General features: G+C 43.7%; 1 protein-coding gene across 2 annotated transcripts; it reads right to left on the bottom strand.

The window, feature by feature from the left end:
* Positions 1-128: 128 nt before the first annotated feature.
* Positions 129-18,232, bottom strand: RPN2 (ribophorin II). 2 transcript variants are annotated; one of them, XM_065850047.2, is made up of 18 exons: positions 18,096-18,232; positions 17,794-17,996; positions 17,129-17,224; positions 16,251-16,426; positions 15,324-15,399; positions 14,802-14,936; positions 12,558-12,734; positions 12,044-12,162; positions 11,517-11,622; positions 9,110-9,201; positions 8,224-8,338; positions 7,384-7,578; positions 6,787-6,873; positions 6,121-6,216; positions 5,019-5,094; positions 4,032-4,161; positions 2,532-2,617; positions 129-495 (listed from the first exon to the last, which is right to left on the bottom strand). In XM_065850047.2, exons 1-17 carry the CDS (start codon positions 18,106-18,108, stop codon positions 2,566-2,568), a joined length of 1,944 nt encoding a protein of 647 aa, XP_065706119.1. In that variant the 5' UTR covers positions 18,109-18,232; the 3' UTR covers positions 129-495; positions 2,532-2,565. The 2 variants fall into 2 exon arrangements, with proteins under 2 accessions (XP_065706119.1, XP_065706120.1); XM_065850048.2 differs by lacking the exon at positions 2,532-2,617.
* Between the last annotated feature and the right edge of the window lie 278 nt (positions 18,233-18,510).

Here is an 18,510-nt window from a genome sequence, read left to right as displayed (position 1 = left end):
CATGAAAGAGCAGGAAGCTTCATGCAGCAATGACTCACACACAAAATTACCCACCAGAAAAAAGCTCTTTTCATTCTCATGTGAGCCCAACCTCCAATCACAGCCTTTGAGACAGCCAAAGAACAAAATTGAAGACCGTTCTTTCCTCTTTATTCACAAATCATTTAGGATGAGGAGAGGGCACCTGGGGAAAGGCAGAACTGCTTTTTCTTCTTCCTCTTTTTCTGAAGGAAATTCAAATGACCTGGGAGAAAAAGGGGGGAGGATCCAGGGAAGAAAGGACTTTCTGGATTCATATGAAAAGTACTCAAGTAGCATGAACACAACGACAAAAATCAGATTTTTAAAAAAGTATTACTGGCACCCTTTTGACTTAGTATAAAAAAAAAAATCTGCTTTGCTTCTTCTGCTCTTTCAGTTATTTATTCACCTCTGTTCTGAAGGCATTTGCTTTGTTTTTCCCCATTTCTTCCATTCTTCTGGTACTAGGGTGTCCTAGAAAGAAAAATCCAAAAATTAACTCTTCCAGGGAATAAAGCACTTCCTTGCACAAGAAAAGTGTCCCCAGATCCCTGAATTCTCTCTCAAAGGAAGTCTGTCAGATAAGCTGCTCAAAGGAAACTTATTGGAATGATAAAACCAGTACTGCAATGGAATGGAGGACTGAATTCAAGGATGGAAATGGTCAGGTAAAATGAAGGTTAATTTCTGGTGCAAAAGGGATGAATTGTAAAGTACAGAACTGAATAAAAAAAGCCAGGCTGAATGCAAAGCCTGCAGGTACCTTAACAGCTCCTCTAGTTTAAACAGGGCAAATCTATCCACTTACGTTCAGTTGGTCCACAGAAGCACAAAGAAAAGACCTTAGGTCCCCAAGATGCAGTAAAGTGACACGGGCACATCTTTTTGGGGTCCTTTTCCCTTCCAAGATGCCAGACGCAGGCACAGCTATGGACGCTCAGCACTTGTTACCACTGTCTAGGGCTGGACTGTCAATACACTCTTAGCTGACATATCTGGGCATCAGAAAACCCAGCAATATGGAAAAATGCTTGTGACTGCACACAGCAGCAAAACCCTAACTTCTGGTTTGCGGATAGTAAGTCATTTGCAAGATCTTCCAGGACTACTCACAGTCAATGGGGAATTAAGGAGTTAAAATACCAGGCTGAGAAACAAAAAACATGCAAGCTGCAGAGAGCACATTTGCCAGGCATCTGTTAACAGGCCACTAAAAAGCTGAAATCCACTGGCCAAAAGCTACAGTAAAAAGCAGTGTCCAGGGACCAGAACAGCACCAGCAAACACAGCCAGAGTGCAGCCAGCACTCAGCTACCAGAACAAGCCACAGCCACCTCCAGTTACTTGTCGTAGCTTGTTCTGTGCTCAAATTACTCATAACGCTGCAGGGAGAGAAGAGGTAGGAACAGGGTGCTTTTCTATGGGACACGGTGCCAAATTCTCCATAGGTAACCTCCATTAAAATCTGCTCTGTGGACAGGAGCTCATACCACAGCACACATCGTTTTTGTGACACAGTCACCCACACTGGCTTTGTTTCACATCACAAAACTGAGCTCTGTTGAACACACTATGTGTGCCTGGAGCACTGGCTATGAACATGAGAGAAAGCAGACGCCTGCGAGATGTACCAGGGCAGCACAGGTATTTCAATCATAGGACTCGTCCCAGATGCTCTTTCCCTTCCCCAAAATAAAACAGTGCACTGAAGGAGAAATGAAGCCACACAAGCACATTCAGAACAGGGCAGCATGCAGAGCGGTGGGCAGTCCTGCCTCCTGCGCCACGGTGGGTGCAGCAAACAGGCACCTTACCTGCTCAGGAGGAAAGGAAACGAAGGGCTTTGCACTGGGAAGTGATAACAGGGACCTACCAGGTGATTGTGTTGGATGGAGGGGGCTGCTGCTGCTGCCTGAGCCACTGTGACCAGCTCGGTTTGATAGGAGGGTGAGCCCTGGATTAGGTTGTTCTCAGCTGAACGAGGTGGTGCTGACCTGGCTCTGCCGCACACAGAGCTCTCGCCACCCCAAGCAAGGACATAATTCAGCAGAGTGCCTGGCAGCTGAATAACCAGAATATTGCAGATGGGGATAGGGAATACCAGCAGCAGGATGGGAACAGCCCAGATATCAGCTGTTTTTATCATGTTATCCTTCAGCCAACATTATTAATAATTTATTTACAGGAACAATACTGCTTAAACTAAGTTTATTTCATCACCTGATAGCTGCTTGGTGCTCAAGACAGCATATTCGCATGTGTTCATATTATCATACAGACTTCAGATGATTAAGGAAATCACACAAAGGCAATTTAGTCTCAGAGGACATGTACGGCTAACATGCAAATCTGCTGCAGTCAAGGTCACCCAAGGACTCATTTAAAGCCCAATAAGCAATGTTGGAAGGAAGCAGCTTCAGCTCAGCTATCTCTTGTACAAGGAGCGAGTGATGAAGTGAAATGAAACAGGCAGCAGGCCCCGGAAAGGCAAATTCCAAAAAGGCCCTTACTTCTAGAAGAGGGGGTCACTAGCAAACCCCCCTTTTACCGCAGCGTTCTATACTTTGCCAACCTACTGCTCTGCTCTGCAGCGATCCTGCCAAAAGGAGAAAGGAAGAAAGGTTGAGAGAAGATAGGAAGGACGAAAGCAGCCCTGCTCCAGCAACTGGAACCAGCGACAGAAACGCAAAAAGCAAAACCAGGCCTTCTGGTAACTTCTGTAAAAAGATGGTTTAGACCATCCCCCTTCCCACCCCCATCAGTGGTCTCCATAGTGGAACAGCAGCTTTACCTCAAAGTGCAATCCAGTTAATTATCACTGCACTTCACCATCTGAGACAGGCTAGCAGCACGTTAACAAGAAGACGTCTTTTTGAACTTTAAAGTCATGTACAAAGGGTTTAACTTTAGCCTACGGCAGAAGTTTCACTTTCAAATTTGCCATTGTAGTTGCAGTTTCATGTCATTTACAGTGAAAGGGCATACTGACACCCCCTGCAGTCTTTTGAATTAGGAACCAACCACCTGCATTTATGCGCTAACAGAAGCCCTGGTTGAGCAAAGACACTTAGAAGTAAGGTTCATTGTATATTTTTTCCCCAAATATGTATCCTAGGTAATCTCTAATTAATAATGATTTTATCATTACTCTTTAAATTAAAAAGGAAACATTATTAAATGACATTACATAGCCCTGCTGGCAACAAAATTCCAGTTGGAACTGTTATGTTAACAAGAGAAAGTGCCACAGTGGAGAGGGCTGGACATCCAAGGGAGCGAGGATGAGAAAGCTGGGAGGATGGTAGCGAAAGGGTTGATTATCATCCTCCCTGCTACAGCCATGCAAGTGGAGAGGTTTTGAAGACAACAAATCAATGCAAAATCCCTGAAAATTACATTCTTGTGGGATTTTTTTTTTTTTCCAGATCTTGTCCTGGTTTTAATAAGGTATAACAAAAAAACTGAGAACCCAGGGATATCTATGTGAGTAGGTATGCAAGGGTAAGTAACTCCTGGTGGTTCAAAATGGGGAAACTAAGAAAAGCATGAGTTTTGCGGCAAAAAAGTTCAATAAAATAATCTTCAAAGCCAAACTCTACATTAGTAAAAAATGGCTAAAATTTAAGTCTCACATGGAAACCCTGTGTGGTGGAAATGAAATCTTGCCACATGTGGGTTTCCCCATGTCTAAGTGTACAAACTTCCACCCCTGGCTTTCTTGGTGTGCCTGATCACTTCAGCAAGTGGCCAACGAGGACCATTCTCTGAGGGAGCAGCCAGCTGTACCTCAGCAAGAGCATCTTGTTGCCCTCGTCAGTTCAATCCCCTACTCTGAAAGTGGGTATGAAAATGAGACCAAGCAGCCCATCCCCACATCAAGAACCGAAAGATCCAAGAACCAAAAGCTGCGTTCATTTCTGTATCGGTCACTGACACACGATAGCATCAATGTGATCTCCTCCCCGCTGATTTTAAAACCAGCTCCCACCAATGTGCCATCCCTGGCTTACCGTTTCACCGCTTTCTGAGCCAGCATCCTGTTGCCTGCCAGGAACGTGACGCCACCCAAAATGGCCAAGTACTTCAGAGTCTGGAACATGTTGAGCTGAGTCCAGTAGACATACATGAGTCCCAACATTGCTATGAAAAAGAAACAGGGCCCACAGCTGAAATTGCATTTCAAAGACCAGGCATTTTGTTATCCTCAGATTGTTATGTTGTACTGCCAGGCCCAAGCATTTGGTTTCTGTCTCATCTCTGAAGCTCTGAAATGGCACATCTAAAGACTATACATTATTGCCGGGAGAAGAAGGCATCTGGGTCTCCATACCGGAGAAAAATGTGACCCTAATGGCTTGTAACACCCTCTTCTTGAAGAATTATGGACATATTATAGGCATTAAGGGCTATTAAAAGGAGGAGGATACTCTGGATTTCAGAGGATATAACCTTTGCACATTTGTAGGAGCTTACAGCTGTATAAAGCTTTCAAGGAAAATGACTTTGATTAATCAACACACTGTCATTTGGGAAAGAGCAGATCCAATGTTCTCCCAACCTGCTATGTTTTTGAAATATTACCAAGGGCACAATAGACAAAAAAAATTGGTCCTGCCAAAGAACAAGAGGAGCTTTCAAGAAAAGATCTAGATGGCAGGCCCACAGGTTTCAATCCCCACAGAAACTCCCTGCTTGCAAAGGATAAACACACAATAAAGAAAGTGTGACCTCCAGAAATAAGAAGTTCTATTAAGTGCAGATAAATGGTGTGTGAGAGGAGCCCAGTAATGACCGCTGTTACAAATTGATGGCCAAAACAGGTTTATCACCATATTAACAGTCATGAAAAGCAGGAAGGCAGATGAAAACAAGAGAACAAATGTTATGCTATTATGTCATTATAGTTAATAGACCACAAGCCCATTAACCACCACGGCTCTCATCTGTAACTCCCAGGTGACGAGGTCAAACAAAGCAGAAAAGCCTCTGACACTTACCAGCATGTCCCATGTGAAAAACAATGGTGCTGGGAGCAAAGCTGAAGTTGGAGATGTTGGCACCTATCTTGATCCACTAAAGGGGAAAGAAACAAAACCTGAGTTACAACGGCTTGTGAACACGAGCTTTTATTATAAACTTCAGTATCTTTGAAGGCTCTTTGCTTTTGCACTGTTGAGTTTCTGCTGCTTCTGATTGGTCAAAGGCAGCTCCTCAATTATCTTTCTTAAAACTGATGAGAGAGTATTGCTCCAAATCTACATTTTCCAGAAAAATAAACATTGCTATTTCTACCAAGCTAAATTAATTCCAATTAAAAAGACAAAAAAAGGTAAAGTTGTCGTTTTGCACTTGGCATATAGATACAAGATGTTTGGTCATAAAAACAACTTCAGATTTGAGTACAAAAGAGAAAGGTGTAAAGGATGGGAAACAGGAGCAGTATCAATGAGATTTTTCACTGAAGCGACATTGACATGTCTATTGTGAACTCCAGAGACCAGCGGACACAACTAAGTGCCAGCTGTAAGAATAGCTCATGGGAAATTACTGCCAAGCAAATGAGTGAGCAGTTTCATGCTCCAAATAAGGAGTAATTTAACTTGACCAGATATTTTATATTGCATTAAGTTCAAAACACTGATCTGATGATACAGTGAGCAGCAGATGTTTCAACTACAGACACACAAATACTAATTATGGCCATAAAAGGGAATCAATCTGATAGGATTAAGTAACAGATTTTGTGATGGATATACTAAGTGCAATGCAGAATCACTGTTTTTTTTCCTGTGGCAGTCTACTGCTAGTTACAACTCAATCTGCCCACTGCTATTCAGCATCTCCAGCAGAAGCACACTGGAGAAACTCACCCTACCTACTTCTACTTGGCAGCAGTGTTTTTCTGTTCTGACTATAAACTCAAAAAAAAGAACAGCTTAGGAAAGAGTCAATACTAGACCAACACTGCACTGATATTTACTAGCTACAACTCCAGTAACGCTGTGAGGGTCATAACAAACCAAGGGTTTTAGTAAGTTCCTAAGTGACTTTGGACTGGACGGGAAGAAATTTTCTTCTTCTGTGGCCCAGTTCACTCACCAGAATGAGCAGCAAAAGCAGAGGGGAGAGAATCAAAGCTGTGAAAGTGTTTGACACCACAGTGGGAGGCCTCTTCTCAGGTTCCCTGAAGAGGTGCTGCAAATCAAAAAATCAAGTCGTAAGTAGGAGTATTCCAACAGAGTGGTTCTCGGCTCCCCAGAGGAACAGTTGTAGTCCTGGTGCCGGTCCCAGACATTCCTCTGGATGATGAGTGTTCCTCTCATGGCAAAGACTGACTCTGTAAAGTGGAGCGTATTCCAGTCTTTGTACATTTGATCTCTTGCACAATCAACTTTTCCTGGCACTCACAGAAGCACTTGTTAGCTTGTCATCAGCACAGGTGGCTGGAATGAAGGAAGAGAAATCTTCAGCAGCACAGAGCTTTCTGTGGTGCTCACCTGCTCAAATTTATGTCTCTGAATCTTCTCAGTGACACTGGTTGCTCTCTCACAGGTAGGACACACAGCTTATCTATTCACACTCCATAGGACTGCAACCCATTTCATTCCATTAAGCAGTAGCTCTGGTCTTCTTCTAACTACATTACTTACACAGTATTTTTTTGTAATGAGAGATTACTTTTCAACAATAAATTGTGACAAGAACAAATAATACTAGTAGGACTAGCCCTCCATCTCTGCACATAATTTTTGGGTTTGACTGTACCTGGATTTCAGGTTTGGGAACAAAGAGGTTCTTGGATTGGACCGTGGATGGTGCATCCTCTTCTGGGAATTTGATCACAACATCAGCCTGAAATGAAATCATGCAGCTTCATGAAGTTTGACCTTAATGTATTCTGAGTTTTATAAATCGTATTCCATTACTGTAGCCTATTTCCTTATTTGTCAATCTACAACTAACATGATTTTAAAGGAAGATAAAGAAAAAGCCACCACATTTAGCAATTTCTCCTAAGCTGAGGTAGTGATGCCATTCACCCATCACTGAACTGGACTCATTTCCAGCACAGCAAGCACAGAAAGGCTAAACTTTGAAGAGCTTGCTGTGAAATTACAATCAATCCCATAAACATTCTGAAGTTTCTCTTCCACCACATGAGGAAATGAATGTTCATTTCAGTCTTGCTTTGATGCTTACTTAAAAACTTCAAATGAACAGCAAACCTCAGAGTCCATAAATGGCCAAATGGATTCTGCTTCACTACAAAGAACAAAGACATTTGAGCATTTTTTCTTTCAAGCCCTCCTGTTAGACTGCCAGTCATCTCAGAACTACATCACCACACTTCCAGCTACATACCACATTCCACAGGATTGGATTTTCCAGAGTGGCGTCTCCAATTATCAAGTAAAGAGTGTAGGTACCAGAGGCAGAGTCAAATTCAGTCTTTCTTTCAGAGGTATCCAGTTCAAACTTGTATACATTCTTGCTGTCTGGTTCTGCAACAAACACCACCTCCTGGCCAGTCTTCTGGTTGTGAAGTCGGACAAAAGTCTGAAAGGAAATATTGTAAAACTTCTGCAATACCTCACAGTGCATTTACAAATGCCAACAAAATAAGAGATTTACCCCCAAATCAAAAACATAACGTCAACAAAAGTTATGAGTATCAACTGGGAGCCTGGGTGTCTAGATCTCCGCAAATCAGAGTTCAATGTCTCTTTGATTCACTGCATTAACACAGGGACAAGACCGTCCAGTGGCTCACTTGGGGTACTGGACAAAACACTGAATGTTACTGGACAGGGTGTATGCAACAGCACACAACAGGGATGCATGCTTTGGTTTTTTTAAATGGAGAAAAAAATAAAATGGTGAAGTCTACATTCAAGGGCTTTTTTAGCAAACAGTCTACATTAAGAAAATCAGAAATCTACTTTTTACAGTGCAGGCTACCTGCACTCAGTTGAGTTAAGTAAGACACAATACCAGAGCCAGATGAGGCTTCACTTAACGTACAGCCAAAACAAACGAACTGAGTCCACTTCCCACCTACCAAGATCAGTGATCCTTCACTGCCCATGTCAGAAACATAAGGCTTCTCTAAACCTATCAAATCTTTTCAAGAGCAGCTGTCACCTCAGATGCTTCAAGATGAAACGTTGCTGTGACACAGGAATGACAAAAGTTTGTTCTAACCTGGTGAGGGATGAGTTCAGCTCCACTGTTCACGTCTATCAGCTGGAAGGATAAAGCAAAATTCTGATGGCTGTCAGCAGTGAACGAGCCCTTGGCTTTGGCTGGGTAAGCTACCCTAGGAGGAAAAACCAAACAGAACAGAGATGATCTTCCCAGAGCAGGCCTGGTGTTCAAACAAACCAAGGCATGCAAGCCTCTCAAGCAGGGTTGCAGTCCACTCAGCATACATGAGCTGTTTTACCGAAAAGTCAGGTGAACCAACATGTCTTTCTCTTCCACCATAAATTTAATAAAAAGAAATGAATGGAATTTTTTAGCAGGATTTTTGTGAGCTACATACCCTGCCCATTTTCAGGCAAAGCACTTTGTTGTAAGGTTCGAAGAACACCAGAAGGAGTTTTTGGTAATACTACACCCCACATTCCATTGAGCCAAGGCCAAGCTACAACCAAAGGTGTGATGGCGGCAGAACACAAAAACCAGACACTCAAACTTCAGCACAGGAAGGCTGCATCAACACACGCACAGCGGGGCCTCAGAGAGGCTGTACAACCTGAACTAAATTCCACGCATTACATTTTGACTGATGTCAGTTAAAAACCAGCTACATTAAGTTCAAGTACACCTGGCAATGGTTCAGCCACATCCCCTAAACACAGTTGCTTCAGAGTATCTCTACTGAAGCCCAAGCACACTAGAAACATTAACACAACTCCTAATGTGCTTTCGCTACACTGAGGTGCCTACAAGGAACAGAAAACTTTGGTTGCCTAGCTTCTGTTATACAGGGTTCCTCTGGTTTAGCTGAAGCAGTTAAACCTCACAGGATCTCCAGTCGAGAGCCAGAGCTGCCCCTTAAAGGATCACAAACACAGAGTTGTTTTACCTGGTTGTTTTTGGCGCAATGCTCTGATCTTTATCCACAGTAGAAAGATCTACATTAGTAATCCCAACTTCCGTGGAAACTTTCACTTTCAGCTGCAATATAACACAACAGAAAATTACTTGGAGCACTCTACATATAGTAATTATAGTCAAGCTCTTCTGTTCTCTTCCCCAAAGAGGGTTTGACACTAAATCAAGGACAGAACCTAACCTGAACAGAAGGATCTACAGCAATTTACCTTTGGGCAAAGCGCCTGCACCTGTCACTAACCCAACCCATTCCCTTCCCCCTGCACGAGCAGCCAGTTCTGAAGACACCAGCTCCTCATCTTGTTGGAGTTTGCTGCCCTTTGGAGAACTGCTTTTAATGAAACAGTCCAACTGTTCAGATCCAACTGATCTTGCTTTTAAACTAGCTATTAAAGATTACACCATACATGATACAACTTCAACCTGCACGTACATATGTCCTCCTGCTCCCTGGATAGCAATGTGAGATGAGCGAGTTCTCCGGATGCAACCAGCTCTGCCTCTGTCAGCTCCTAAAGCCCAACAGGTTTCTGCTGATTTTGTTACCAGCAAGCAAAAGCCACAGCATTCCTGAAGCCCCGCGCTTTGCTCAGCAAGCCTTCCTTCAAGTCACAGCATTTACCATGTTGCAGACAACATGGCCCTGCCATTTATCACTCTCCTTTGTGCTAAGTGCTGTGTAAACCCCGAGCAAAGAATTGGTTTCCTGCCCTCGCCCCAGTCCCAACTCATAGACCATGTGAGCAGTAAACCTCAGTGGCTTTGACTGATTTCAATCCTTCTCTCAAACGTAAGCAGTTACTACAGTCCGTAGTTTTTAATTAGCACATTTGTTCTCACAGCTTGCAAACGCTCCCCTGAAGAATTAAAGTTTCCTTGCCAAGACATTTTTCATCGTATACTACAATCTGTTATTACAGGTTTGCTCATGTGAGCCAGCCCCACACCCTCACCCTGAAAAATAATTCACACAGAACCTGAAGTAAAAACATAAATCAAGCTATTCAGGTCAGACTTCAAACATAACAATCTCAGCAGTTCCTTTACAACAAGAAGAGTAATTTAAAACAGAGATTACACTGAAAATGGATCCATTAACATGTAGACTATTCAGGCTAACCTTGGTTTGTTCCAACATGGGAGCAAAGGAAGATGGACTAATTAAATATTCATTTTAAAAGTTACGTGAAGGCAACTCAGAGCTGCTGCACACAGTCCCCCCAGCTGAACAGAACACAAACATCTCTCAAATATTTTAATGCCAGGAAATGTAGTCTCTGCCTGGAGTAATAACCCTCCAGTTTAGCTCATTACTGTCAAAACCATGGTGCATTAAGGACAATTAATGCTAATAACAGTAAGGAAAAAAAAAAAGCAGCAGCTCCCCCATAACAATGTGTCTTATTAGAAGCGGTTCACACAAAGCCGCCCCAGTGCTAATGCGTTCCTGTCGGTACCTCTGTGTGCCAGCAGCCGGATTCAGCAGCACCAATCAACCCCCTCTGACACCCCCAAGTGCCATTACTACCACAGTGACAACATCAATTTGATAGGCAGAGTAAAGGCTGGCAGTTGTACGTAAGTGTCTTCATCCACTCCAAGCTGACTATGTTGGAAGGCTCCAAAAGCCAATATTAAATAGGTGACTGAGGGCAAAAACTAACCCTGGGAATAGACATCACCAGAGAAAAGTATTCTCAGTTGTTGACACTGGGGTGACCATATGAACATTCACAGAGGCCACATTCTTCTCACTAACAAACTTGAGGAAAAGAAAACTGAGTGTTGACAGAAAGCCCTTCTTTAGAAAGGTGTGGTACTAGCAGCTTTTGCCACCTAAAAAGGGGGTACATATATACGAAATGAAGACTTAATTTGCTTTTGTCACTTTCCGCACTACAAAAGCATCATCATATACAGTTAGGAGATGCCAAAAGACGCCTTTGACTCTTTCCTAGGGCACTAGAACTTATATAAACAGACAACAACAAATGCTCGGCTTCCATACATCAGGTAATCACCTGCTAGCAAAGCCTTGAGATCTACAGGCTCGAATCTTGAATACTCTGAAGAACTAATGTTCTCAGTAATCATTTTTGCACAGCTACTTTGGGCTTCTATATGAACACTTCCCTTTGTTAGCCTTGTTCATATGCTGTCAGATCAGCAAATATTTAAGCAATAAGTTCTGAAGTTTACACAAATCTCTTTTGATCATATATTAATCTGGTTACTGGTCATAATCCTGAGTCAAAATTCAATGTATTACAGAAAAGCATGTGATAAAAATGCCATGGAACTGGCAACATCCTTAACAGATAAAAAGCTGTTTGAGTGAATATGCACAGAAATAAAATGCCATCAGAACGCATACCCACCTCAACTTTGTTAGCAATAAAGCGCTTATCTCCATCAACACTGATAGAAAAGTCATAATAACCACTAGCAGGTTTCACGTTCATGAAGTTCAGCTCAAAAACGTCTCTGTAAGAAAAAAAAAGTAAGATGTAAGTATCCTCTAGTACTCTAACAGCAACCTACAAATAGGTAACATCTTCCTACCAAGAAGTGTCCAATTACTTTAGATTAAGCAGGGAAACCGACAAATGCAGCACAAAACTAAAATGGCTAAGTGCAGCAGGAAGAGAATTCTTCCAAGTGCCTCCGAAGTCAGAAGAACATTGCAATTCCCCATTCCCAGTCAAAAGAAAAAGCAACAGAAATTTATCATCACTACTAAAGGTGCTCAGTCACTCGTTACCAACAAAACACAACTACAGCATTTTGAGTTTTCCATCATACAAACATTTACCTACTGGAAGAACACATAAGGAAAATAAGCCCAACACTGTTTAAATAACACCTATTTGCCTTACAGATGGTAAAATTAAGATTACATTCTTACCCTGCCAGAGTAAATGCTGTCTGTTGCAGAACAGTGGCTTTGCTAGATGCAGACTTGGCATAGTCAAGCCTTACAACAGCTTGAGTCAGTGGCTGGGACATAGCATCGGTCACTTGTAGCTACAAGAGAAAAACAATATCTGTGAAAGCCACTGTCTCAGGAGGAATGCAGGAGCAGAGATGACTGACTACCCCTCTGCGTTACGCACCCAGAGTTCTCCCCTGCCCGTCATCCCAGATTCACCCAGTTCTTTCTAACCTATATAACCAGGAAAGCTGAAGTTTGTAATCAGCAGAGCTGACTTCCGCACAGAGTCTTCTCAAGGTAGCAGCTGGCAAGCCCTGGGTAAGAAGTTCCTAAAAAAACCCTTCATAAAAGCACTAAGACCCCAGATCTACTGGAACCTGAGTCCTGGAGCTAAAAATGAAATACATCACCTTACACAGTCAGCTCCCACCTACAGCTCTAAAGATGGAGCCAAGAGATGAGTTTAGATTTGTGGCTAAGGACTCACCTTGAGTATGGGCTGATGGTGGGACACAGCAGCAGGCCCATCGGGGACAATAATGACAGGCAAGTGGTAGCGGTTCTGGGATAAAGAACCTGCGGCACAAGCAATGCTGAAGGCCTCAGAGAGAGTCTCAAAGTTTTTCTTGCTAAAAATGGCATTCATCAACTGGATAATTTGATCCTGAAAGAGGAAAAGCAAATCACATGTAAGCACCAGCAGCTTACCACAACACTGCAAACTGGTTCAGTGTAACGTTATTAATGAAAACATCATTAATAAAAACTGTTTAACTTCCCATTTGCTTTAAAAACAACTCAAGTTATGAGGTAACACAAAATTAGGTATAATACCTTTTGCATGTCACATTAGCATTCTTATTCTTGGCTGGGAGTTTCCAACCACAACTGCTGCAATTGTGCTGAAAACTTGCAAAACCAGAATCTGGATCCACCCCTTCAAGCTACATGTTTCAGAACGGAAGATACCGTCAGCTCCACCATCCAGGCTGCCTGCAGCTGCAAAAAGACAACTTGGCTCCAGGAGCCGTACAACTGTCTTCACACAGCAGAGAAGGACGAGGCTGGATGTCCTGGCTACCCGCCAAGTTGGGAAGGCCATGGAGCGGTGATGCAAAGCACCATACTGGCTCTGGAAAGAGCCAGCCTAAGCCCATGCAGGCTTATCTCCTTAGGCTCAGCAGTGTCCTGGAGCTAAGAGGATTAGCTTTACAGCAGTACCACCAGGAGCACGGAGCCAGCCTGGGCCCTGGGATGTGCCAAAACCAATTTGTTCTCTCCAAAGTGGAAGCGGGACAGAGTCCCTGAGCTGGTTTGGCAGTTTGACTTGGTAAGGTTGATGTATCTGAGCAACGCTTTGCAGCGTATGCCATATTATTCAGATTCTTCCATTCCTCCCTGCTAGTCTGGAAAGCAGAGCGTTTAGTTGCCTGCACTTTGATCCACGCAAAGGATCGTGGGCTAAATTCTAATCAGAAATGAGAATAATTGAAGACAATCCCAAATAAAGTAATAGGCATGCAATTTAGTAACCTACAAAGAACGCTTTTAAATGAAGTTCACTGCATCTCAAATTTTCACCCTCCTACTTGTATTAACAAGCACCAACATATGTAACTGGAGAAAACATCCAGACAGATACTACAGAACTCCTGCATAGTGCAAATCCTGGAGCATTTTTCATCTATATGGAACGCATGACATAGCTCCAGACCTTGATCAGCAACTGACACTTTCATTACAATTATGAGAACAAAAAAGGAAAGGGAGCTATTATTTCAAATACCACGTTAATTTTTAAAGAGAGTTCTGTGGCATTCTGTAGGCTCTCTCACCATTCACAAGAGATAAAGCTTTAAGACCCCAACAACAGCACTTCTGACAGCACAATTCTGAAACACCACCAAACAATTTTCCTTAATTGGTCTTTCTTTTTTTTTTAAAAACATCATTTGGACGCTGACAGTTTGAATTGTGTGTAGCAGAATCACCACCTCGCAAGTGACACTGAAATTACTTTGCATTAGTCTGTTTGGCAGCAGCGTGGAAGAGCGCCAGGAGTGAACTCAGACGTCTTACACTGGCTTCTGTCTCAACCCCGCCACTTCGGCTGGTGCTTTAGGGAGCTGCCATTCTCAATCAAATGTACATTTAACTCAGTTAACTTGTGGTGGGAAAAAAATATTTAATGGACAGCTTGCAGTAATGGTTTCTAGCTTAATTAAGCTCAAAAGGAATTTCCAACAGTCTTTCATTTTAAACACATTTTTGCACCTGGGTTGCTGTAAATATGAATGTCTCCCTTTTGGGCACCCCAAACTAGGGTGCCTACATTTCCTCACAGGTAAATAACATTTACAAAACACTTTGAAACGCTGGAAAGTCCTAGACAAGTGCCAAAAACCAGGCCAAACTCTGAAACAAGAGGGATTCTTTTCAACAGCTTGTCTCAATAAACAAAACACCCAAGGCCTCATGTGCAATTTCCTTCTGTATATTTGAAAAAGTCAAAAACCAAATCAAATACAGCTTGTGATCCTGAAGGTAGAACTTCCTTCCACATTCTGCTACTTAGCATTCCCTCCAAGATGTTGTTTTTCAATGGATGCTCATTATTTTTTCCAGTACAAACTCTAACGGGTTGTAGTGGCCTCTTGCACTGCACAACAGGGACCAGGAAGATTCTTTTCATGAGCTACAGGGTACAAGGGAGGAGAATACATGTACAGACCTCCTTCATTGTTGGTTCCATTCCCACATGGTCCGACAGCTTATAGGCAGCAGCAACAAACAGTGCAGTAGTCTCGATTCCTTCTTCAAACTGCAGGTAAACTCCACCCAAATCATCCAGGCGAGCAACAAGATCCTGACAGAAAGAGTTGTTAACATTTAAGTTGCATTCTAGTAGATCCACAGAAGTTCATTCCCTTACACCTGTAACCAAGAGTATCTATATAGGATTGCTGAAGTATTTTGCAATAGTTATTCAGAAACAGGAACAAAAATAAACTGGCATTCTTTAATGGATTTAATTATATTTAAAAGTCATGACTTTGTGTCTCAGTCTACTGTGAAACAGGTGAAAGTCCAGAAGGAATATCTGCTTGAAAGGAAGAGCCAAACCAACCCACATCATGCAGAAAATGAATTAGCCAGGTTGGGTTTTTCTTTTGCATTTCAAATTAATACATCTTTCAGTACTACAGAGGTCTAACAAATTCCTCAATAATTAGAGGGCATAGTGTGTTCCTACCTCTATCTCCTCAACAATGCCGCTTAGATCTGCCTGCTGGGACAAGTAAGATGCCGTCTCCAAAGCCTGGATGGTTCTTCAACAAGAACAAACAAAACCAAAAATTTTATAATTTTTCCTTCCTTAAAAGCCAAACATCATTAAAATAAAAGCAACAACAGTTTCTATTCTGAATGAAGTGTAAAACAGCTGTTACCACATTCAGTTGACTCAAGGCAATGAATCTGAAATGATTTAGTGGAAATTTAGAGTTCATTAGGGAACGTCACTTTAGCTACATCAATGCTGCAATAAACTCACATATTCAAAGGCAGAGAAGAAACCAAACTTTGATCCCTGCACAGCACAGATCCCCAGACTTGCTACCGAGGCTTTCAGGAATCCATGTTTTTCATCATTAAAGCAAGTTTTGAAGTTTCCCTTTCTTCTCTAGCTTTTAAGGAGATCTCTCCTTCCACATTAAAATTATTTAATTCTTTGGTGATAAATGCCAAGATTCCTTCTGCTTACTGGCACATTTTTTCCACCTCACAGTAGAGGCATCCCAACCTCCAAACAGGGCTGAGGAAGAACATCAAGTCTATTGCAACCACAAATGACATGGATCCATGGCTGGGTTTAAAGCCAAAAATATGTTGTGAAACTTTTTAAAAGAGGGATGTGCCCTCTTTGCTGGCCATTATTCTTGAAATAAACTGAATACATAAGCTCATTTGCAAAATCACACAGAAAATAGCCCAAAACTGTATTTTGCATTTCCCCAGAGGGACAATAATGAACTGGACAAATACATCAAAGGAAGGCACACCACCTACTCTACTATATTTATATTACAAAAATCAAGTGTCAAAACATTCCTTACTCCAAAATTTAACTGCCTAGATTATAAACATGCAACCGTGAATCATTTCCATCTGAAAGACTTACGCCAGCACACTTTCTTCTTTGCTAAGCCGAGCAGTGAGAGCACTCAGTGCTTCCTGAGATGCTAAAGGGAGGCCAAAGCCACTCAGGGCCCCGACGGCATGGAAGATCTGGGTGATGGAGGAATCCTCACTGACGGCCGCAAGCAGCAGCTCCCTGGTATCGTTTGAAATGGTCACCTGGGGAAGAACACAGGGAACTCACTGATTCACACTTGAAAAAATAAGGCCTTCTGTTTCTTCCTGCAGCAACACACCAGACTGGTGAACTACTACAACCTTTTAGGAAAAAGTCTTTTACCACACATTACCTTTTAGCTTAACTAGTTAAACCCCCAAGTTTTGCTGTCAACTATCAGTTAGTCAGGATAATCCACAGTTCAGATTTATCCAAGTAACCTGCTACTACTTTTCATCTGGAATCACATCATTGTGCAGCAGCTGGTGGTGCTCATGAGAAATGGGGCTTGGATAACGCACCCACAATTCAGTGAGAGTGGGCTGCGTGTGCATCCCTGCAGCTTTTCAACACAGGGTTTACAGCCAAACAGTTTATCAACCACCCAAAGTGTTTTTAACTGACGCAGCTGCTGTGAAATCTATTAAAATGTGCTGGCTTCATTCTTCTTAGCCAGCAATGTTAAAGCAAGAAACATTCCCTCAGAATTACTCTGGATCAAATACTTGCTTTACATCTTCACACTTTACCTTGTATAGACTACTGCTGGACATTTCATAAGTGACTTACCTAAGCTGAAACAGAGTACAACCCAGTACAAGAAAGTAAAAGTACAAGTTATACGTAAAACAAAATCGAGAAAAAGATCAAGGCGAATATTTCCTTGCTAACATCTATCTTCAGAGCTCAGGCTCCAAACTCACCTCGCAGCTGGACAGGAGCCGGATGGACTGTGCCGCATAGAAGAGGGAATCCACGCTGCTGGAGTCCACGTGAGATTTGATGTAACTGCATGCAGCCTGTGAAGAAAAAGAAGTTATCCTATGGCAACAGTCTTGACTGAAGCCACGGAGGAGATTTACATGCAACTCCAAGACAGTTTTGTATACACTACTGTGCATTTTCATCTTGTAAAAAAGCAAGTGAAAGCCCGCTAATATTTGCAATGCAGCACAGCCTAGGACCCCTCAGATCCTATTCTGCTAAGTGCTGCACAGAAAGCAAGGTGTTTCCTACTAAAAGAGGTGAGTGATTTTCACATAAACTCAGCTACAACCAGAATTCAAATTTAAATTGAGAACAATTATAAATCCTATCAAAATAAAAGCACCATATGTATATTTAGAAGGGAAAAATTTCCCATCACAGTGAACAGATACACAGATATTCTGTGGGCAAGCTTTCTTCCCAGCTGTGTATCACCGACAACCACTAATGGATGCAGAACACAGAATATCAAAGCACACAGAAAGAAAACTCGTTTATCCCCATCTTCCCCCGCTGTGCTGCCGCTACCGGCCCCCGGCCCAGCAACGCGCCCTTGTGCCGCGCAACCACCGGCGGCCCCGCCGGGCCCTCCACTGCTCACCTTTTCGTCCGCCACCCGCATCCCCAGACTGCTGAGGCCTACGATGGAGTAGAAGGCGGCCTGCAGGTCGGTGAAGGGCCGCTCCAGCGCCTCCCTCAGCCGGGTCAGGTCGCGGGCGGTGAGGCGGTGGCTGGGGGCCAGGGCCCGGGACCCGCCGAGGAGGAGCAGGAGGCTGAGGGCCGCCCCCAGGCGCAGCCGCAGGCCTGCGGAGAGACAAGCACGTTACCCCGCAGCCCTTCCCGCCGCCCCAAGGGCCCCACCGGCCGCCTCGGCCCCCTCCCCGCCGCAGGCCCGCGTCTCACCCGGCGCCGCCATGATGCCGCCTGCTCCACGGCTCCGCTTCCGCCCTGCGCTCCGCCCCGGACCGCACCACTGCGTCACAAGGTGGGGAGGGAGGGACAGCGTCGCTTGCGAGGGGGCACCGGCCTAACAGGCTCCCGCGGCTGCGGACGCCACAGGAGCTATGAGAAGAATGGAGCGCAGGGGTCGGTCGGAGAGGCGTAGGGAGCCGAGCGGCGGCGGGGCCGCCCGGGAGGAGACAGAGGCGACTCCCCTGGGCGGCGGGAGTGGTACGGACCTTCACGCAGCGGGAGTGGGCGGCCCCTGGCGGAGATGTGGGTTGCGGTGATTGGCCGAGCTGCCAGCGGCGCTTAGCGCGCCGCGGCGCCTTAAAGGGGACGCAGCGCAAAGGTGCGCGGAGCGCTGCGTGCATGATCG

This window comes from Patagioenas fasciata, chromosome 16 (genome assembly GCF_037038585.1).
Source record: "Patagioenas fasciata isolate bPatFas1 chromosome 16, bPatFas1.hap1, whole genome shotgun sequence".
NCBI lineage: Eukaryota > Metazoa > Chordata > Aves > Columbiformes > Columbidae > Patagioenas > Patagioenas fasciata.
The sequence above is the reverse complement of the archived record's forward strand: the minus strand, read 5'-3'. Positions and strand labels throughout refer to the sequence as shown.